At 42.6% G+C, this 22,488-nt stretch overlaps 1 protein-coding gene across 2 annotated transcripts in view; it reads left to right on the top strand.

The window, feature by feature from the left end:
• PI4KA (phosphatidylinositol 4-kinase alpha) overlaps positions 1-22,488 on the top strand; it is a 142,172-nt gene that overhangs the window by 53,524 nt on the left and 66,160 nt on the right. Inside the window, exons 52-55 of one of the 2 annotated variants that reach the window (XR_016458724.1) lie at positions 496-655; positions 1,961-2,050; positions 2,828-2,911; positions 3,121-4,458. Coding sequence is in view for 1 of the 2 variants with exons in the window: in XM_031592851.2 (XP_031448711.2) it covers positions 496-655; positions 1,961-2,050; positions 2,828-2,911; positions 3,121-3,172 (386 nt within the window). In the remaining variant the exon portion in view is untranslated. Of the gene's footprint in view, positions 1-495; positions 656-1,960; positions 2,051-2,827; positions 2,912-3,120; positions 5,627-22,488 lie in introns of those variants that run through there. The other variant, XM_031592851.2, reaches the window with a different exon arrangement.

The following is a 22,488-nucleotide window of genomic DNA, read 5'->3' as shown; positions in this document are numbered from 1 at the left end:
GTGTGTGTGCTTGTGTTAGCTGCTTCTGCATAATTTCAGTTTTACAAGGTTTTACCAGCTTTGGGAAGGAATATACATATGTGGATTATGTATGTATATTTATATATGTATTCATACGTATACAAGCGTATATAAATGTGTATGGATGTATGAATACATATACATATTTCTTTCCTGCTTGGGTGTGAACTAAACCTGATGAGTAAATTCATATAATTGCATAAGGCTGTAATGTCTGCTTTAGCTTTGCTTTTTTAGAACTGCAGATGTTTTAGCCCTGTTTATCTGATGTCATCATCCTTGAGTATTGTTTAATGTTAAATAATTCTTTTGTTTTTACACTTTATCAAAGCTTTTTTTCCATTTGGAATTGAAATGCTGGTAGGAAAATAGATATTATGATGTGAAATGCACCTCCTTTCTTCTGTCAGCTTTGACAGAAGAAAGCACAACTAACCACCAGAATGTCTGAAGCAGCTTATCTTTTGTGTGCAGATTTTGGATTCATGTTTGAGAGCTCACCTGGTGGTAATCTGGGTTGGGAGCCCGACATTAAGCTGACTGATGAGATGGTGATGATAATGGGAGGAAAAATGGAAGCAACTCCATTCAAATGGTTTATGGAGATGTGTGTCAGAGGCTATTTGGCAGTCAGGTAAAACATTATTAACTGCTTAAAAGTGGAAGTGCTTGCACAACAAAAACCAGATGGAATGTTAAATAATAATAAACAGTACTCTGTACTCTGTAGAGGGTCTGAGTCTGTCAAACTAGTGCATGAAACAAATTTTGCAGCCTAACTTTGTGATTTTTTTCTGATCTCATGACCGTGACAATTTGAGAAGATTATATATTATATTCAATTTATAAATGTGATCATCATCTTTCTTCAATTTAGCATGTTGCTAATTAAAACTTTGCAACAAGAAGCTACAGGAGAATCATAACCTTTTTTCCCAACTGAGACAATGATATTAATCACCATTTCAGCTAAAGTTAATTATGTGGAAAAAGCATTACTATTTCTCTTGTAAAATATTAGAGATTTTGTAGCTATGCTTTTCAGCAGTGATTGCCAGCCAGTAGCATTAGAGATCTTTACTATGCTTTACATCAAGCAAACAAGAATCATAGGAGGAGGACAAAGAGGAGGAAGATGACGAGGAGCTGAGGGTCCAGTATGAATGCTTGTAGGCCACAAGAAGTTCCTGTGGCTGCGCTCGCTTGGGCTCCCACTTGGCATCGCAAGTTTTGCTTTTACATGGAGAATGAGTAGTAAATGGATGTGGATGTTGCATATGGTTAGGAGGACAGTATGACAGAGCCAAGATAAGGGATTGTTCTATCATCATCAGTGTGAAATATTATTGTTATCTTACAGAATTAGTTTACTCAGCAAGTAGCCCTGGAAGGGGCTGTCTTGGAGTTGAGCACAATTTGCTTCCTTGAAATGGTGCAATCTAGGGAGATTTATGTCAAGCCAGAAATGTCACCCAAGTAGCAGAGTAGTGATAGATTTAGTGGGAGCTCCTCTGAGTGGGAAAAGAGGAGGAAGAAGGGAAGCTGGGCTGATGTAGCAGACAATTATGTAGTAGAGTAACGATTATCTTCTAATTCCTAATTACTATAGTATCACTTTTAATGCACTGGTCGACCTTTCTGTTGCCAAAATAGTATTATTTCCCAAAGTATTGCTTTATATAATCTCTTTTGAGGGCTCCTCATCTTGCAGCATTTTAAATCTCTGATAGTCCAGCATAAAGGAATGAAATTTAATTAAAGTAAGAGATCACAGGCAATGATGTAGCTCTGACAACAAATGTGAGAGGATTACATGTATTGTTTTAATTACAGAAAAAAAGCGTAGTCCAGCTTCAGTCTTCTCAACCTGCCTGCTTTACCTACTAAAGCTGCAGAAGTTCAAGTGCTGTAACCTTTTTGTCCTCTTTTTTTATTCTAGGCCTTACATGGATGCTGTAGTCTCACTTGTTACATTAATGCTGGATACAGGGCTGCCATGTTTCCGAGGGCAGACAATCAAGCTTTTAAAGTAAGTTAGCATGTATATGAACTGGAAAATGTTCATAATGCTTGCTCTTCGGAGTGTGTATATTGTCACAATTTCTGCAGCAAGTGTTGTTGTCATGCTACTCAAATATCTTACGTTTCTCAGTGTTATAGAAATGTAAGATTTTTTTGGAGATATCTCAGAAAGCAGGATTTTCAGAGGCCTTTTCATATGATTTGGATCAAAATATTACGTGACTATGTGAGTACATGTTTTATTTTAAAGTTCTAAGTGCTACCAAAGCAAGACCGTAAAGGAAAAATCTGCTTTAATGAGAGGTAATGTGTTCTGTCTAAAGTGGTGTTGAAATCTGAGGAGCGGCATGCAAACACATTATATATTTTAAACAGCCCTTCAGGCTAATGCTTCTGGAATAGTTCTGCAGTCAGTATTTCCTGTATATAACTTAACTACATTTTCCTAAAATTAAACACAAATTCATGAAGTATAATGGGCTGGAACTCACAGTCATTGCTAGGTACTAAGGTATTTTAGAAACAGTGGCTGTCTAGAAAGAGAGACCCGCTGTTATGTTACCACTCAACTGGTCAAAAGCTCGCAGCCTCAGTCTCCACTGTAAGAATAAAGACAAGTACTTTTAAAATATTACTATTATGTACATGTTGTCTTGAAGGAACTATGTACTTGCAACAAGTGATATCAACATGGGGCTAAGCTTTTGCAGAAACACATTTGTGTCATGCTTAAAAGAAACCTCACTAATTTGTACTCCTGTTTTTTTGTTTTTTTCCTATATAGACACAGATTCAGCCCCAACATGACTGAACGGGAGGCTGCAACTTTCATCATCAAGATCATCCAGAATTGTTTCCTCAGCAATAGGTTTGGCATTTATGTATGTCTTCTCTCTATAGTTAAAGGAAAGGTGAACCCATAAGTTGGCAGAACAGTGCAGCAAAAACATAGAGTTCTTGTGCTTCAGCCATAATTTATTTCTGTGGGATCTTGATGGTTGTTTTTCTGACAGTGGTTGCAGTGTTTTGGTTTTTCCTTAACTATCATTTACCTCTGGCTTTGCTTTTCTTCTCTAGGAGTAGGACCTATGATATGATTCAGTACTACCAGAATGACATCCCATACTGAGTGATGCTAGAGATTCACTGCTGATGTGACACAAGCAACCCAGTGCTCTTGCTCTGGACCTCTAATAAATAAGAGATGTTCAGTCACATCTTACCATCTTCCACCTTCTTTGTATGTATGTGCGTGTGTGGGTACCTGTTTCCTGGACACTACAACAATCAGTCTGATTGATTACTTTATCAGGTTCTATTTATTTTTTTCCCTGGATTTTTGGAGTTGGGCTGCAATCATTATGAAAGAAAAAAAAAAAACAACTGTACTCTAATCGTGAATGTGTGAAAGAAGTAAAGTTGTAAAGTTCGATAATTTTTCATGTGATCCAAGGATTTCTATAATACCTTTAAAAAGTTTAAAAAAAAAAAACAAACTTCCCTGCATGATCCCACAAAATAACATGGAAGTGAAGGGCATGCATTTCTCTTTGGAAGCAGTAATGTTGAATTGCTTAAATTTTACTGCAGGAAAAAAACCTGATAATTGTCCACAGTGTTGATATCTCGTGTAGCTATGTTCATACTTTGCGCTGTACATGGTCCCTGCTATGTGGTATTTCGTATGTACATGAAGAATGTATTTTTTTCCTTCTGTGTGTTTTAAAAAAAGAGGCTTCTGAATATATTTAATCTAGAAAATGTAATAAAAGCCCTTATACTTTGTTGCAAGGTTTCTGACATGTACTGAGTTTTATTTCATACACCATATTGTTCTGGCAATTTGAGTACTGGGCCCTATTCATTATAATGTGACCTTTTTTTTTTTACTGGAGAAATATGTTTTTTCTTCAGATTTTCATCTGTCTCTGTGGTCACGTTGTACTCATGAGAGAAATGGTTTGTTCAAGCTTCGTGTGTAGAGGAGCACACGCAACCCCTCTGCTTCGTGCTAAGAAGGCCGTAGAATGTTCTAGGCACTGCTCACTGCACTTCAGCTCTGCGTGCTTTTCTTTGTCGGCTTCGGGGAGTCGTGATAACTACAGTATTTTGTCGGAGAACAGCCCTACCTGGGAGGCGGGGCAACGCTATACGCGTAGGGCTTCCTTTCTCTCACGGACTGCCGAGAAAGCAGCGGTGTGTTTGCTCTTCTATTAAGGGTTGGCTACGACAGGACACTTCGCTCTGGCAAACAGCAGAGACTGAGCTGAAGGCGGGGACCGCCTCGCGCCCGGAGCCCGCGCCGCTGCTCGCGGCTGAGGGAAGCCTGCGGTGGCGGGAAGCGGTGAGGCGCGGCTGCGGGGAGCCCTGAGGAGGAGTTGCTCTGTGCGCGAAGTAATTGAGATCAGAATTAAGGTACGCGAAGGTACTTCGAGTGTTTTTGTCCCTGATCGTTATGTTAGAACATGTTCTGGTGCCTCCACAGCCCTGGTAGAAAAGAGGCACCAAAAAGAGGTAAAATACTCTCTTTGAAATAATAATAGCAACGAATCTGTGTGTGTGTAAATATATTTACCGAAGGTGTTTCTGTCATTTCTCCACTGTGAGAAACCCCAGGTCGTGGGAGAACCAGATCTCCCTTTCTTCAGGCCACATCGGCTGTTCCTATAGAAACTCTTAAGTAAGGAGCAGAATTTATAGCGCCTCATTTCCATCCGATGGACCCACGGTTCAGTGCTGCTGGCGCCTCTATCAGCGCTATTTATATGCTAATATCCCGCGCCCTGAGACTGAGGCGGCAGTCCGACCCCTCGTGCCACGTGCTGCGGCACGCGCTCCCCGGGCGCTGCTGGTGGAGGCGGAGCAGTGCGCGCTGGGCAGCCGATGCTGTGAGCAGGCGGCAGGGAGGAGCCGATTCCTCTTGGTAAAGTGCCTAACAGTTATTTCCTTTACGGCGTATCTATGCTTCTGGGATCCCCCGGGTTCCAGTCCAGTCTGGAGGTGCTGCCTTATGGTGCCTGGTGTAAAGGAGGCCTGGGGGAAAAATATGCCTGTGTTTAGCAAATCTGGGAGATGATACAGTTTGCGTGTACTGGTTAGGAGTGGACGTGCAGGGTATTAACCTTGCTTCTGACATGAGAAGGGATGAGTGTACATCTGTGAGAAATTTCATCTTCATAGCAGCATCAGAGTGATGCTTTAGAGTGAAATATGTCTCTGGATAGCGGAAGAGGAAAAAAAAATTCCTATATTGTGAAGCCATTGTGAAGTTTTCTCATGTGAGACTCGGTGAGATACTTCATTTCATCTGAGCTTTTTAAGATGCTTGGTGTTACTGTACAGGTGAAAAAAAATTTGTGTGCGTCTTCACACACATGCTGTCAGTTTCCTTACTGAGAACTTGCTTTATGGTTAAAAATGCAGAGCTAGCAGCTTCACAATGCCTGGCATCCTGTGCGTGTCACAAAGCTGTCTCTTGCATGAGACTGGTCTGTGTGTGTATGGTAGCCAAATGTACATGAGTGAACAATCCAATAAAGTCACCTATGGGAGTTGAGCTTGGAAGAATTTTGTTAACTTAGGTAATTAAAAATTTGCAGGAATATTTTTCATTCTGAGCACCTTATATTCTGACACAGAGTCAAACTTTAATCCTATTGCTGGGCCTGGCTGCCTGTACTGTCTTGAGCTACCATTACGCAAGGCAGAAAGATTATTGGGAAAAGGAAGGTGAGGACTCTTGGAGCTATTAGAGTACTGGACTGACTGTAAACAGTTTGGCCACCATATTAGAAGTTGCAAGTCAGTAGAAACTTAAACATGAACAAGAGCCAGCGGTGTACCCAGGTGGCCAAGAAGGCCAATGGCATCCTGGCTTGCATCAGAAACGGTGTTGCCAGCAGGAACAGGGGAAGTTATCATTCCCCTGTGCTCTGATCTGGTGAGGCCGCAACTCGAGTACTGCGTCCAGTTTTGGGCCCCTCATTGCAAGACAGACATTGAGGCCCTGGAGTGGGTTCAAAGAAGGGCAACAAAGCTGGTGAGGGGTTTGGAGCACAGATCTTATGAGGAGCGGCTGAAGGAGCTGGGATTGTTCAGTCTGGAGAAGAGGAGGCTCAGGGGAGACCTTACTGCTCTTTATAACTACCTGAAGGGGGGTTGTAGTGAGCTGAGGGTCGGCCTCTTCTCTTGTGTAAGTAGTGCTAGAACTAGAGGGAATGGCTTCAAGCTGCGCCAGGGGAGATTTAGGCTGGACGTTAGGAAATACTACTTTTCTGACAGAGTGGTCAGGCACTGGAATGGGCTGCCAGGGAGGTGGTGGAGTCGCTCACCCTGGAGGTGTTCAAGGAACGTCTGGATGTTGTGCTGAGGGACATGGTTTAGTGAGTACTATTGGTGATAGTTGGATGGTTGGACTGGATGATCTTGAAGGTCTTTTTCAACCTTGGTGATTCTGTGATTCTGTAAAATATCTGACCTTATTCTACCTAGACAGAAATTTTATGTGCACATTTCAGAGGACCCCCACTACCAAAAGGGTTCCTGGGTCTGGGTCGTGTGCCAGGCCAGGGTGAACATCGACTTCCCTGTTCTCCTTTGGAGGCTGGAGTTACTTCTTCCTTCAACTCAGCCCAGTGAAGAGTAAAACTGCCTCCTGTGGCAGCAGAGGAGGGACCCCAGCACTTGCATGAGGAGCAACTGTCCTTTTCTGACCCAGGTAGTAGTGATAAGAACAGGGAAGAATTCTGTGAGGTGCAGGTTGTGAGCTGAAATATGGCTCCCCCAAAAAGTGAACACAGACCTGCAAATCCATTGTCAGTGCAACCCTGGCAGATGGTAATGCTTTTTTCAGACTCATTGCAGTTAGAGCTCTGGCAGCTGGGACCAGACCCTGAGCTTGGATCTCACTACTAGCATGAGGCCTCGGCACTGATGTGAAGCTGTATAATGCTGAGTGTTGCCTCTCCTTCTTGGCATCCTGCTCGTTTTGTTGGCCCCATGAACCTGAACCATGTGACAAAGTAGGCTGGCAGCACAAGGCATTGCAAAACAGACAGTGGGACACACTGACCAAGCAGTCAAGGAGAGAAACAAATCTTCTGCCTTTCCCTTAAGGTGAGCAGATCTGGCAGGAAAAATCTTGATGTGACCTTTAGTTGTGACTTATCTGTCATGGCGGACACTGAGTGGTAGAGCTAGTAAAGTAGTTGCATATCAGACATGAAATGGCTCAAAAGCCTGGCAGTTTGTATTTTGATGTATTCAACTGGGGGCAGTGGGGCTTGACCTTCCAAGGGACATAAGGGAAATGCATTTTACTGACTCTGCTTTATTGTCTCAAGTGAAGTCTTTAAATATAAGGGTCTCCTCCAATATAGTAAGTATGCAGAAATCCATAGTGTGTTCACTAGAAAACAGGTTTACTGTGGACTGTGCAATAGTTCTTGTTGCTGTTTGTCCAACACAGAATGACAGCTACATTCAGCTCCAGACATGACTGTTTCTGTGGTTTTTTGTATGTAAGTTTTTGGAAAGCTGCTTTTTTGAATTTTTGGAGAGGTACTCAGTATGTGGGTTCAGATGAAAGTTGTCTTATTTTGGTTAAGATTCATGGGTACGTACTGGAAAAAATACAGCGCTCTCCAGGTAACATTATCTCTTACATTTGAGGGCTTCATCTTCATGGTAGACATAGTGAGTAGATGGGCACTGTGTTTAGTCTTGCAGAGTAAACAACAGAGGCAGATGGAGGAAGAAATGAGGTCCGCAGGGGGGAAGGAAAAAAAAAAAAAACACAGGAACAGTTCAGCTGTAAGCAAGATGATGGCAAATAATTTCTGTGGTTATTTGGAATTTTTGCCCAGAGGGGTTGTGGATGCCCTGTCCCTGGAGGTGTTCAAGGCCAGATTGGATGGGGCCCTGGGCAGCCTGGTCTATCATTAAATGGGGAGGTTGGTGGCCCTGCATGTGGCAGGGGGGTTGGAGATTCATGATCCTTGAGGTCCCTTCCAACCCTGGCCATTCTGTGAAGTCTGTGGAATACAGGCAAGTAGCAGTTAGTCCTCCCTTTGCTGTTTGTGTCAAAGGTGAGATCAGTTATCTGGAGTCCTCTGCCTCAAAGGTAGTCCTGATCTGTGCTGCTGTCAGGCTTAAAAAACACTTTCTAGGGGTAGATCCCAATAGAAACCTAAGCTCTGAAAAGTGCTTTCTCCCTTTTTCCTCATGTAAACTGAGATGTAAATTGAATGCTTTCAGCATCAAGCCTACCTTTTAGGCTCCAGCCCCAGTTGATAAAGAGAGAAATCCAGCTACAGCTGAGGTTGTATCACAGATCAGAGCTCAGAGGGGGGCAAATGAGTGTACAGTAATTTCAGGCTCATTAACTCACGGACAGAATGACTGAAACAGAGGAAGGATTATACTCTAGTTAAGAAGACAAACCTGCCAAGGAAACACCTGCACTAGATCTAGAGAACTAAAAACTTCACAAACACCTCCAGGAACCTGAAAGACCAGCTGCTTTTCAGGACAATGCTGAAATTGTATTTTTCCCTGCCTCTCTGCACTGTAATCCTTCTTTCAGTCTGAATAGATGTCTCTCCTCTGAGATGCAGCTCATATCTGCTTGTAGGAAAAGTGACTCAGTGCATAAGAACAAGAGTGGTGGTAACTGCATTGCTACACATTGGCTGAGCTGTGGTAACCAAGTTCGTGTTCCTGCTTTGCCTTGGCTGAAAGGTAAAACTCACGAACTTAAATGTCACTGAAGGCTCCTTGAAACCAGAGCAGTATTTAGAGCAGGAACACCAGTTGCTGCAACTTCACCAAGAAGCAGGAATTCGTGTTGCCCTAACCCCATCACACGGGGCATACAATGAGCTGAATTCCCTTAGCAGTGTTTGAAGTGAGGCATAAGGAGCTTGATTTTTTTATTATTTTTTTTCCCCACAAAGCTTGTGATTTAAATCTGAAAGTTGCTTTGGTTGCTCAGTACTTATGAAAACTACAATACAAAGGAATACAATATGACATAAATCAGGAATCCAAAAATCTGTAGCTAGTTCCTGAGAACTAAGTGCATTTGTATTGCTGTCTATGGAAGGGAGCTCTCAAAATACAAAGTGAAACCTGAGTCCTGTTTCCTCTAAAATCAGTTACTGGGACATGTTGGTATTACTGATAACAGTGGAATTAAAAGTGAAATTTCAGCAGCTGCCAGTTTTATTCTGAAAATGACTTGAGTGTAAAACCAGTTCAATGACTGACTGCTGCCCCTCGAAGGTGCTGTGGCTCACCCTTTCACAGGAGATTGCTCACCAGTTCTGTGGAAGTGATAGGAAAGTTAGGGCTTGCTCTTCACTTTACTAGGGACCCTTTGAAAAAATTCTCTTTGGGATGTGAATGGCTTTTGCTGAAGCACTGTGGCTATTCTGCCTCTCAAATAATTGATGCACTTCGGGAGAAAGATGTTCACTGGACTTGGAATTACACTGCGTGGTTAGGTGTATGTTTGGGAAGTGGAGGCGTGTTTGTTCGTACAAGCTGCTACCACTAGATGGCACTATGGCTCTGACAACAAGGTCCAAAATAGCCCTAGAGCCGTGGGTATTTTGTCTGCTTTGGAGGTTTTGTTACAAACCCAAAACAGGATTTGCAAACCTTTCAGTGAACCGAGGTCAAGTTTCCCCCAAATGTAGGCTGAAGTTGGAGGAGGGATATGGCCAGTTCCAGTTTACGGAATGGGATTTAGGATTTGAGGTGGAAACCATGTGAATATTTGACTTGCAACCTGGCTGTTCTTTTTCTGTGGTTCTGTTTGGAGGGCCTGTGTGTATTTGAAACAATCTCAGACCAAATGTTCAGGGAATATGTGCCTGCCTGCCCCAAACTGAAAGGGGTTTGAACAACCCTGCTGTGAACTGTTGTGAGGAGCTTCATGTGACCTCGCTGCTCACTAAGGTGGGCCTAGGCATGAACTAAAAGCAGGAACTAAATGTGGTCAGCAGTAGCACCACTTCCTTTTTAACTTGCTGTCACTGTGGGTGACAGGTGACTGAGCACGTGACAGGATGTAGAATTTTTTTTGGCAAGGGAAATTCTTAGCTGTTGCCTAGCTTGAAAAAGCTTCTTTTTCATGTAGTTACTCTTTTTTCCATTCCTTTCAATGGGACTAAGAAGATGCTCGCATGATACGTGTTATTAATAAACCAACCTTTGTGTCTTTGACTCTTGCAAAGGGTATTTCTGCTTAGCAGAATATAGCAACTGTCCTGTAATTACATGGCTCCAAGGATTGATTCAAGGAGCTGATTATCTAAGAGATGTTTGTACAGTGCTCTGTCATCTCCTTTGAAACTCATCTTTCCACCTCAGCAACAATCCTCACATGCAAACTGGCTGAATGTCTTTTAGCAAGGAGTCAGGGCAGAGACAGATGATCGCCTAATGAGCACATTGTGTGCAAGCAGCCCAATGCCTGATGTGCTTGTGTCAGCCACACTTGTCATGACCTAGAGGGATACCAGGGGTGTGAGAGACAGGTCTTTTTAGCAGCACTAGGGCTCTCAAAAGTGCTTGGAGATTTGGATTTTATTTTGGAAATCTTGTAGTATGTGAGAGTATCCTGAGGTATTGATATTGATTGGTATTTTCCTCTGACACTCAGATCACTGGCTAAAACACACTAGCCATATTAATATAGTTCTCCTATCATAATTTGTTTTTCTCTATGTAGAAACTGCTTTCAAAACAACATTCATAAAAGCTTCATCACTATTGTAAACTTAAGAATCATAGAAATCCTCACTGCAAATATTTTGGTTTGCTGTTTGTTTTTATAGACAAAACAGCACAGTGTTTATCTTGGATCATTCCAAAGGGATCATTCCAAAGTATTGCTCAGGTTGGAACATTTTTATGAAAGTCAGTTTTTAATGTAAAGACAAAATATATATTTCTATTGCTTCACAATACTACATCTCTTGTTCCCTATATTCACTGATGACACTAGAGAACTCAAAAGGATTAATAGAATGAGGCTTTCCTTTACAAAGACAGCTCATGCCATCATGGAACAGCACTATCATTATTCCTGTTTTTAAATGAACATCTAAACGAATTCACCAGCATACATCCTTTGAGACTGTAGCTCTCCAGAAGACCCTGAGGGCATTTTAGAAATATAGGTAAAACACTTGTTACCATGCAAGTAGTTGATTTTCTAGAAATTGTCTATTTTCATTCATAGATTAAGCACTTCGTTCTCATGATCCTTCACATGATTAGATGTTGTTAGATGAGAGGACTCTAGGAACAAGAAATAAGAGGCCAACTCTTTTCTTTCTACATTGCAATGGTTAAGCCTGACATACTGTACCATAAGTCTTATGCAAAACTAACACCATGACCATTCAGAAGAGATAGCAAGTGATAGATGTAAAACAAATACTCATGTACTAGAATACCTAGCGCAGTATGGCTGTGTTGTGCCATCACGTTGTTCCCATCCAGGCCTGAAACAGGAGTGGTATTCAGGTGTTGGCCAGACTATCAAAAGGAGAAGGTAGTGGGAGTTCAGTCAGTTAGACTCACTCCAGACACGGTATCAGGTAACTTCCATCTCTTCTTTCTAGTCTAAATCTACCCTGGTCTAGTTTAAAGCCATTTTCCTTCTTCCTGTTGCTACATGCCCTTATAAGAAGTCCCTTCGCGGCTTTCCTATAGGGCCCCTTCAGGAACTGGAAAGCTGCTGTAAAGTCCCCCTGGAGCCTTTTCTTCTCCAGGCTGAAGAGCTCTCTCAGCCTGTCCTTGTAAGTGAGGTGTTCCAGTCCTCTTGTTGTTTTTGTGACCCTCCTCTGGACCTGCTCCAATGGCTTGATGTCCTTCTTGTGCTGGGGGCCCCAGAACTGGATGCAGTGCTCCAAGTGAGGTCTCATGAGCAGAGTAGGGGGCAAAATCACTGACTCATGTTGAGTCTTACATCAACCAACCGACACCCCCAAGTCCCTCTTTTTTTTTTTTTTCTGTACAGCACTGACTGCTCCAGAATTAATGGGCTGAGTTCTCTGTGAATGTTAAGATTGGTCTTAGCTGTTCCTTCATACCTTTAACCCTTCCCCACTGCAATGTACCAAGAAGGAACAGGGAAAAGAATATATATTTTTCCACCCATGCAACCTGCTCTACCAGCTTTTTTCAGTGGTGGAACATTGACAGTCTCTGGCAGACACGAGAGTGAGGAAACTCCAAACCTCTGGTGAGAACATTGTACACCTTGAGCTATGAAAGGTCATATGCCTTGCAGGAAAGAAGTGTTTTTGAAACGCTGTCAGAGTGCTTGTAAATGTGAATTTCTTATGTATTCAGTGATTCAATGACTGACTTTTACTTAGGGATAGGGACTTTGAAAAGGCTGACTGTCATGTTGAAAGACTGTGACTAAATTGAACTGTTGAAGAGGATGAAATGTCCCTGCAGAAAGGTTCTTTGCTGTAGCTACCTGTAATGCTTGTTGCTTTCTGCTTGGCTTGAGGTGGGGAATTTCTTGCCTGAGAGTTGACAGTTCTGGAAGTTGGTGCCTCCTGCCTCTCTACTTTCTGCATGCTGATGTGGTAGAGAAGCAACCCATCAAGCTGATGTGAAGTTGGAGAGATGTAGTTTGGAGGAGAGATGATTTTGAGAATCAGTGTGATCTTCCCTCTGTTCTGCCACCTGTGCCTGGTCATTGCCACATTTATACAGAGGATGGCAAAGTGAGTAACTTCTTGGCCTTGTGCTGGGCTCTTTTGATAAAATCTGAAGTTTGAAGTGTTGTCTTTGCTAGCCAAACTTGATGGGCTGCGGTATATCGGGAAAGTCAGCAAAACAGCTTGGATCTGTGTATGTACTTGTAATGTAGGATAACATGAAGAGCCTGCTGTTAAAAGTGCTCCGTGACCCCTGGACTGGAAGTGCCAAGGCTTGGTCTTTCATCAGAACTGTCAGGCTTCTCGAGCTGCTCCTGTTTGGTGTGCTAAACTCCATTGGAAAGGATTTTTAATCTTCTCTTCTACAGCTGGGAGAACAGAGAAGAGACTTGATTCAGTGATGCAGGCTCCCGTATATCCAGCTCTAGCACAGCTGCTGCTGGTGCTGATCATGGAGGGATTCCAAAGCTAAAGTCCTCTTACAAGCTAAAAGGCTGAGTTCAGAAGGACCCCAATCAGTGAGTGGTCAGCTGGTCATGGAGCATCAGGCTCTCTGCTTCTTTAGGGGATGAGGGTGTGACTGTAGGGAAGGAAGAAGCACTGCTTCTTGCCTGAAGTCCTGCATGTAGAAAAGGAGCTCCAGCAAAGACTCAGTCTCTCTCTCAATCTTCCATCTCTCTTTTGGGCTATTTATGCTGCCTGCCAGTTTGTTGGCTGAGTGAGTGCTGAATTATTTACCAGCCTGACTGAATTAAGCAGCAGCAAATGTGAGTGAATCCCACCTGAGACTTTTAAGGAGGGCGGAGGTTGGGGAAGGAGTGTGTGTGTGTGTGGCTGTTGGGGAGCTGAAACACAGTGCTTAATTAAATGCACCAGTCCCTTCGAGGCAAAACCCTAGGGGAGGGAAAACTATTCTCTTGCTCTCCAACTTGGCAGAAGGAAGCTGGGTGCCTGACTAACATCAGCTCAGGTAGCAGTGGAACCCCATCCCCACTATGAGAAGGATCCTGCTGCTAGGAGTTGCCTGCAGCCTGTGCCAGTACCAACATCAGCACACTGGGGAGTAGCAGGGCTGTCAAGTGGCTGTTTCCCTCCAACGTATCAAGTTACTCCACACACCCTTGTTTGTGATGGTTATTGTGCTTTATAGAGTTGACTGGGTTAATGAGTGCATATTATTAAAGGTTGAATCAGCTAATTGTGCTAATTATTATCTCCCTAAGTGCAGCAGTTAGTGAAGATATTTAAAAGGACAAGCATTCTCCTAGCACGTTCTAGATCAGAGTTGAGTACCTAGGCTGCAGAGAAACTCTCTATCAAATGGTAGTGCTCTAGCTGTTTGTTATGAGGTAGTACCTCCTTGTTGGTATATCATTTCTGGAAAGGAACCTCAAGCTTAGCACACAGTCCTTGTCTCATGCAAGTTCTATCCTCTCTATGCATCTCCCAGCTATAAAATTTTACAGATGGGCAAACTGAGACATAGATCATTCTGTGATAGATCTGGTTTGATTACTCTCTCCCTAGAGTATGTGTGCTTCAGTCTAGTTGCACATGTACAGTAGAGAATATCTTTATCTTAGGCCAGCTGATTGAGGACTGGTTACTGTCAGTCCTTCCTACATGTGTGGATACACATAATGAGTATATTAGGAGGTGAGACTTAACTTCTTCAGTTAGCCTGCTTGTGCTACTATCTCCCAGACTTGTGAATTCTTATGGCATCTGTTCCCTTCCAGATCATAGTGTGTCACAAGAGCCATCTGTTGCAGGGTAGTTCCTGTTATCAGTATCATCCATTTACTGTGTGAGGTAGAAAACTCTCTAGAAGCTTGTGAAAGATGGAGCTGGAAACAAGACGTGAGAAGAGCACTGTGGTCAAAAGCACATGCCTCATGAATTTATCGTGACCCATCTCTGAGGGACACTTGCTGCATAAATCACCTAATAACATACCTTGTAAAAGATGATATACAACAATTCTGCATTTCCTTCCTACTTCTGCCATATCTCTGTTGCTGAAATTAACTGTACAATTGGTGTAAATGTGCTCACACACTGCTCTGTTGCAGCAATATGTATGCAGTGCATCAAGGTAATTAATTTTTCTTGAATAGCCTATGCAAGTACTGTCATGTTTTGCATCATCAGTAAGTGATTTCATATTGCATATAGTAATTTAAAAGAGTTGATGACGCCTGCTGGCTTTACTCTAGATGGGAGTCATGTCTGGGTTACTACTCAACCTTTTCCAGTAAGTTTTCCAGTAAGTCCTACTCTTAGAATTGTCATCGCTGCATTGAGCTGTGCTTCCCTCTATGATTAGTAATTAAAGAGAAGAAAAAATGCTGGACTTCACCTTCTTTTGTGGAGGTGCCTTTGTTTTCCACTGCTGTGAATAAAAGAGGCACTGGGTCTGAAAATGATGCTGGCATGAGCACACATCACATTCTGATGTTCTGCAGCAGTGCTTGAGTCAACCTGTTCTATACAGTATTCATATGTACAACTAACTAAATGTATTTCTGTAATAAGAAAGCTTGATTGTCATGAATAATCAGAAGATGGTGTCTAGATGGATTTCAGCAAAGCACTCTACAAGGTGTCTCACAGGAATATTACTCTCCTAGGCAGAGAAAAGGGAAAGTGTTAGCATGTGGCTTGTATGGTGGAAAAGGGGCAAGTGTCAGGAAGCTGCACGGAGAAGAAAGTCACAAGGATGGAATTCTACAAGTGCAAGATTGAGCCTATTTATGAATGTTAAATTAACTGCTTATGTACCAATTCACTGAATAATTATTTATTCCCCAGAAGCATCCATATACGCAAACACATCAGAAGAGCTGAGGACCCTCTCCTTTAGGCTTTGTACCCATTAAATAGTACTGTCCTGCTGTAACTTTGGCAGGAGGAAATGACTCTTTCTGGTGTTACAGTCCCCTGCTGAGTTTCATGGAGTTTTAGTACTCTCTGCTCACTGACTGCGGGAGGGAGACTTGTGTAAAAGTAAATACATAAAGAGTACATTTCAGCAAAACTTGGTTTCCCTGATCACTCAAGTGAAGCCAGGCATAGGCTTTCTATCAAAGGAAGGATTATAAGTCTGGATCTATTCTCCTCAGGCTGGGTCAGAGTTTTTCCCTGCTTCTGACTCCTTGTCTGAGCTTAGAAGGGGAAAGGGACAGTATGCCTTCCACGTCAAAGGAGAGACAACGTTACTAGCTGATGCCAACACCGGTGTAAGAGGGAGATTTGTTTCTGTACCGTTTGTAACCAAGTGGATAGCAATGTGTGAGCATTAGGGTTATTCTGCCTTGCACTCATAATACTCTGTGCAACTGCTGATGCTGTATAGTGGCAAAGTAAAGGTCATTTCCCCACTTGGCAGACTTGTCAGCGGGATAATGGAAAAGATGCATCTAGGCGAGGAGGAACAATGGAGGGAGGCCCAGGCACAACAAGGAGGAGAAAATCAGAAATGACAATCAAGATTGGGAAGATATGGGACTGCAAGAGAAGTGAAACAAACAAGATGAAAACAAGTGTGAAAGAGTACTGTGGCATGACACAGACAAGGACTAGCCTTGGCATCAGTATTGAAGAGGATGTTCTTTTTCCTTTCTGCTTCCCCGACTCTACCCTTTCTCAACTTTCTCACATATGTACCTTAACCAGATTCTCACACAACAAGCCAGTCCAGTGTGCATTCCACTGCTATGCTATCAGTGACTGCCTCTCTTTGTTGAGATGCTGTTTTCCCTTTTCACAGAATCATAGGAGTTGGAAAGGACCTCCAGAGATCATCGAGTCCAACCCCCTTGCCAAAGCAGGTTCCCTAGACAGGCTTGCACAAGTAGGTGTCCAGGCGAGTCGTGAATATCTCCAGAGAAGGAGACTCCACAACCTCCCTGGGCAGCCTGTTCCAGTGCTCCGTCAGCTCACCGTAAAGAAGTTCTTGTGCACATTGGTGCGGAACTTCCTATGCTCCAGCTTCTGGCCATTTTCCCTTGTCCTGTCTCCACACGCTGCTGAAAAGAGTCTGGCCTCGCCACTCTGCCCCCCACACCTCAGATATTTATAGACCTGGATCAGGTCCCCTCTCAGTCTTCTCTTCTCAAGGCTAAACAGACCCAGTTCACTCAGCCTTTCTTCATAGGGGAGATGCTCCAGGCCCTTCACCATCTTTGTGGCCCTCCGCTGGACTCTTTCCAAGAGATCCCTGTCCTTTTTGTACTGAGGAGCCCAGAACTGGACACAGTACTTCAGATGAGGCCTTACCAGGGCAGAGTAGAGGGGGAGGATCACCTCCCTCGACCTGCTGGCCATGCTCTTTTTAATGCACCCCAGAATGCCATTGGCCTTTTTGGCCACAAGGGCACACTGCTGGTTCATGGCCAACCTGTCGTCCACCCAGGTCCTTCTCTGCAGAGCTCTTCTCCAGCAAGTCATCCCCCAACCTGTACCGGTGCATGCAATTATTCCTCCCTAGATGCAAGACTCTACACTTGCTTTTGTTAAACCTTATCTGGTTTCTTACTGCCCAGCTCTCCAGCCTGTCTAGGTCTTACTGAATGGCAGCACAGCCTTCAGGCGTGTCAGCCAATCCTTCCAATTTCGGATCATCAGCAAACTTGCTGAGGGTGGCCACTGCCCCCTCACTGATGAAGATTGAACAAGACCAAACCCAGCACCGACCCCTGAGGAACACTGCTAGTTACAGGTCTCCAGCCAGATTCTGCACGGCCAACAATGACCCTCTGTGCTCTGCCAGACAGCCAGTTCTCAACCCACCTCACTGTCCACTCATCTATCCCACGCTTCCTCAGCTTTATTATAAGGATGTCATGGGAGACAGTATCAAATGCCTTGCTGAAATCAAGGTAGACTACATCCACTACTCTCCCCCCATCACCCAGCCAATGACAACATCTGTTTCTATTTCTGTTTTCCTCTGTGTAAATCTGATGCCAAGAGCAAACGTTTGCATCTGTTCCACCAGCAGGAGGTGATATGTTAGCAGTGCGAAGTGAAGGAAGACTTCAGTGCGTGGGACTTGAAAGCTGTTTCCTGTCCTGCTCATGGATGATCACTGAAGAGGTATTTTGGTTTAACTTATTATTAGCTTATTGAATTATGTGATCATGGCATTTAAATTCTTTATTAGATCTTTTCTATTGTGGTCTCTAGGGTAATGAGGGACTTGTTTCTGGCCTTTGATGTGCTCAAAAAGTCAGGCTATTGGTATCGCTGTTCCTTTGCTTTGATTCTTTGACTCCTCCTACGGGGAGCATTTTCATGTGCAGAGCTCAGCTTTCTGAGCATCTACTATGTGTCTTTATGGTTTGTTTTTTTAATGGGCACAAGTCACCCCTCCTACTTCCTTATTTGTGAGTTGTCTTGAAAGCAGACTGTTGCTGACTGGTTCTGTTAGAGAACCTGTATTTGCTGAAAGCTGTACAGAATATTTGGTAGTTCACGGCAATGACAGTAGCTTTGCTCAGAAAGGATGGGTGGCATTGAAGCAGACTGCTATTGCACTGTGCTTTTCCAAAGTGAGGGCTTGGTTTAGACCACTGGTCACTGAGCTGCCTCAGTAATACAGCACTACAACAGCGCTCTGATTTCCTCTTGTTCACTTTCTTCTGTGTAGAAAAAAATTTAATTGTTACAGTTCAGTTATCAAAAGAATATTCTCCACAGTCTGCTGTATATGCTCTGTCCCAGTGATTTTGGCTGCCATGCCAGGAGAAGACTCCTCCCAGCCTTGCAGTGGGAAGTGAAAAGCTTCTACTCCAGTGCCTATCCACAAAGCAGCATCCCATGATCAGAATATCAGAGAAGGGAAATTTGCTTAGCATGCAAAAAAAGGTCAAGCCTAGCCTGGTATACCCTGCCAAGAAGGGTCAGTGTGGTGAACCAACTTACATTTCATTTGTCACCTGTCAGTGCTGAGCATGCTACAATTAATAGTATGGTAGTGCGAAGGACAAAGGGGATTTCTGATGGGGAGAAGTGAGGTAAGCTGTAATTAACTAGAACAGTGAAGGAAGAAGCTCTGTTGTTGGGCTGCTGAGTTTCTCTTCTGAGCTCAACATTTTTCACACATGCTTAGCCACAGACTTATGCCCCTAACATCAACCCTGGGTCACATTCTCCTGGTGTGTCATATCAGATAATAAGATCTAAATAAAGGGATGACTGAGCCTTTGTTGACATAAGTAATGAATGTTGTATGAAGATCCAAGATGCTCAACTTCTCTGCCAGTGCACAGAACAGGCTAAAGCTGAGGGACAAGCTGAGGCAGCAGAGAGAAGCCTCCCTTGCTTCTGCTGGTTCTGGAGTTAACCTCCTCATGCAGACTGAGTGAAAAAGGGACTCACTGACCCCTGAGGAGAACGAAGTTGTTGTTAATGGTGACCTTTGGCAAGAAGAAGCAAGGGATTCTTTCTTTCCATGTAGTTTGAGCTTAATGCCTGTGTCTATAGTGGCTGGTCTATGTATAATGCCATCTCTCCTGCTCAAACAGTTATTGCTGCATTCCTGCTTTTCCCAACCCTGCGAACAGTGCATGTCTTTGCATGCTTTTTAGTTTTTGTTTTAGTGGTTTTCAGTCAGTGCCATGTCCCCAGGTAATATATGTATATATATACCTGACTGTACTCCATGAAACAGGCTTCTTCAATCTCAAAGCATATGTTAGCCAGAAACAAGCGAGTCAGTGATCTCTTTTTTTTTCCCAAAGCATGTTTTGAAAATAGCTTTACAAGGACTTCCAGTGCCCAAGCAGTTATTTAGTTCCCACATCCCGCTCATCACATATGAGAGAGCTGCTCTTGTTTTGCATGCAGACAACTGGCAGAGCAGATTGTGGAGGCAGGACGCACATTCTATCTCACCCCCAGTGCTGAAGCTTAAATGGTCCTGAACTGTTTTTAAAGGAAATCTTTCAAGTGTCATTAACAATGAAGTCATAACAGCGGCCTCTGATACAGCTGGGAAACATCTGCCAACACTTGGAGCAGGTGACTGTTTGATGAGGGTACAGTTGGATCAGACAGCAACCAGCTCAAGGGGATAAAAAGCCAAAGCTGGTAGAGTTAACATGGCCTCTGATTTGGCTTGGAAGCACGTTGTGTTCAAGACATGTTGGTAAATCATGGCACCTCCTTGCTTCTAGAGAGAATTAGGATGTAGAATACTAAACATAAATACTGTTTACCTTATAAATGCACCTGGTGTGTCTGGTGATGCATTTACATACATATACATAAGGGGTGAAGAGTTGGCTTTTCAGATTGTCATAGGCTTTCTCTTGAACAACTACCTGAGCTTGATAACTGTGATCACTGTGGTTAGATGACTAACATTTTACATTACCTAACCTTGAAAATAGTTATGGTGTAGATTTTGCTGGAATTAGTTTTGTTTCTGTTCCTTATGCAAGTTGCTTTCAGAGAAGCTTTCAATGATTGTCTTGGTAAAGACAATCTGTATCTGTACTCCACATCAGTAGAAGCTGTTCACATAGATTATAGTAAGAGCACAGCAATGACACAAATAATGTTTCCCAAATTCAAATGAAAATTAATTGAGATTGTATTATATTTTTTGCTGTTTTTTCTTTGAAACATGTATGGGTGAATGGTCAGAACATCATAGTCTTTGTGTTCCTGATTTTTTGGCTTGAGATCTATCTGGTGATAGACTTTAACTGAGGACCACACTGTGTTGTGAATATATGTCAACATAAAAATATAGCAGAAAGACATTGTTTTGTTCTGCAATGTCCCCACCTATCTTCCCCCCAGCATTACTATTACCTCAAGAACCAGTTTAATACTTTCTGTCTTTTAAATTGGAAACTCAGGTAGAATAGATTTGGAGATCTAGATCTTTTTCTGTTGATTGTGGAGCCATTAAGCAACACTGCAATTGCCCCATACATTATATTATTTTTGACTGTATGGAGGCCACAAGCCATCTTTTTTCTTCTCTCCTAGAAAGACACACTTCTAAATTGAAGGCATTCTCAGAGCATGGGGAATCTCCTAAATAGAAAAGAAAAAAAAAGGAAGCAGCAGAGCGTTCAGGCTTTCAGCTACAGCTACAGCTCATAATGTTCTCTGGACTTCTGTTGTGCTGTTTAGCAGAGCAGTTCAAACTGCTGCTAAATAAGATATCTGGTAGAGAAACTCTGGCTTTATGGGTCTCTTGTTTTAATTTTGTGAAATAACCTTTATGAAGAGTAAGTATTGTCAAAAGGTCTTGTTGGAAACACCGTGACAAGTACTTTATTTGCACATGTTGGAGATACTGTTGTTGAGTCAGGGTTTACCAAGAGAACTTCTGAGGATCTGAACAGAGGGAAGGTTGAGTTTTTAAGCTTAGCGAGAGGAAAAAATCAGTTAAATATTTTCTTCCATTTTCAATTATGATTTATGATTATCTAAGATAACAATACATTTTCTTTATCATCCCAACATATCCTTTTTTAGGATAACAGTAAGTACCTGGTAGTACTTTAAGTAAATGCTTTATTCTCATAGAGTAATCCACAAGGAGTCTCTTCTGGGATGTCCAGTGGACCTTAATTTGAGCATTTTGGGAAGTGGGACAATGAGACATTTCTCTCAACAAAGCTCAGGTTCAAAACTTGTTCCACTTGTACCACTTTTGTATCTGTATAAATTCTGTTGGTAAGGAGTAGGGTTCCTTATTGGAAGCACTGGGAAAGCCTCTCAGCTATTTAAAATTAGAAATATTAAAGGGCATATTAATAGGAAAGAGGTGTTAATTTATTAGTGTTGTTCACTTCCCCTGAAGAAAACACTTGATTAAAGGCAAACACTGTCTTCCAGATTCAGCTGTGTTGGTAAAAGATGAAATCACCAACTGATGTAATCTCTTACACTGGTCACTGGGAGAGCATGAGGCAAAGTTGAATATGTTAAGCACTTTTAAGTTGCTGGCTAGAACCTAGTTGTTGGCTCCACCTAAAGAAAGTTATGGAGTATTGAAAGTATGGAGTATTGAACTTATTGGAAGTGCTTCTTTGACAGTTTGGTGGGATCACAGCCTCTTTCTGTAAGGTGAAGAGATGGAAGGAATAGGTAGCAGCTGCAGGAAGTAGGTTTTGGTTTTGGGTAATGATGACTGGCCATGTCCTGAAATACTGTTGTACCACTGGAGCGATAGTAGAGGGCTCTATGTGTGAAGACAAATCTTTTACTATTGCTTATAAAAGAAAGTTTCCATAAATTTTAGAAAACATCTTTACCTACTGTAAAAAATCAAAATATGGTAGGTGCTGTTTTTGTGTAATTTTTAAGACACTTCCTCGAGGCTATGTTCAGTCAGTGATAGACCTAGAAACAGAATGTAGGTGTCTTGGCCTTTTAGCTATCTTCACTAACCTTTACATGATACTTCCTCCAGATGTTTCAGTAAGGGATACTATAAGAAGTTCTCTGTGTTGCTGTTCCGATTCCTTGTTTCCAAAGGACTGCCTGCCTTTATGTTTTTAATATTGTACTTTGAAGCACCATAGCTAGAAGTGACCATGCCAGAAATAATAATAATAATAATAATCTGTGTAGCATAACAGGCATTTTACCAGCATGTAGGAAGACAAAGGTCTTTCTGTGTGTTTAGTATTAGCACACCAAAAGTCTTATTGAGTCTATCTGGAATGCATAGGTGCGAACCTGAACCCCTTATATGCTGAGAAGAAAATTGCATGCAGACGTGAGAGCAGAGTGA

Source organism: Phasianus colchicus, chromosome 18, assembly GCF_987193195.1.
Source record: "Phasianus colchicus chromosome 18, bPhaCol1.hap1.1, whole genome shotgun sequence".
Taxonomy (NCBI): Eukaryota; Metazoa; Chordata; class Aves; order Galliformes; family Phasianidae; genus Phasianus; species Phasianus colchicus.
Note: the sequence above shows the minus strand (reverse complement) of the source record. Positions and strands in the feature narration are given on the sequence as shown.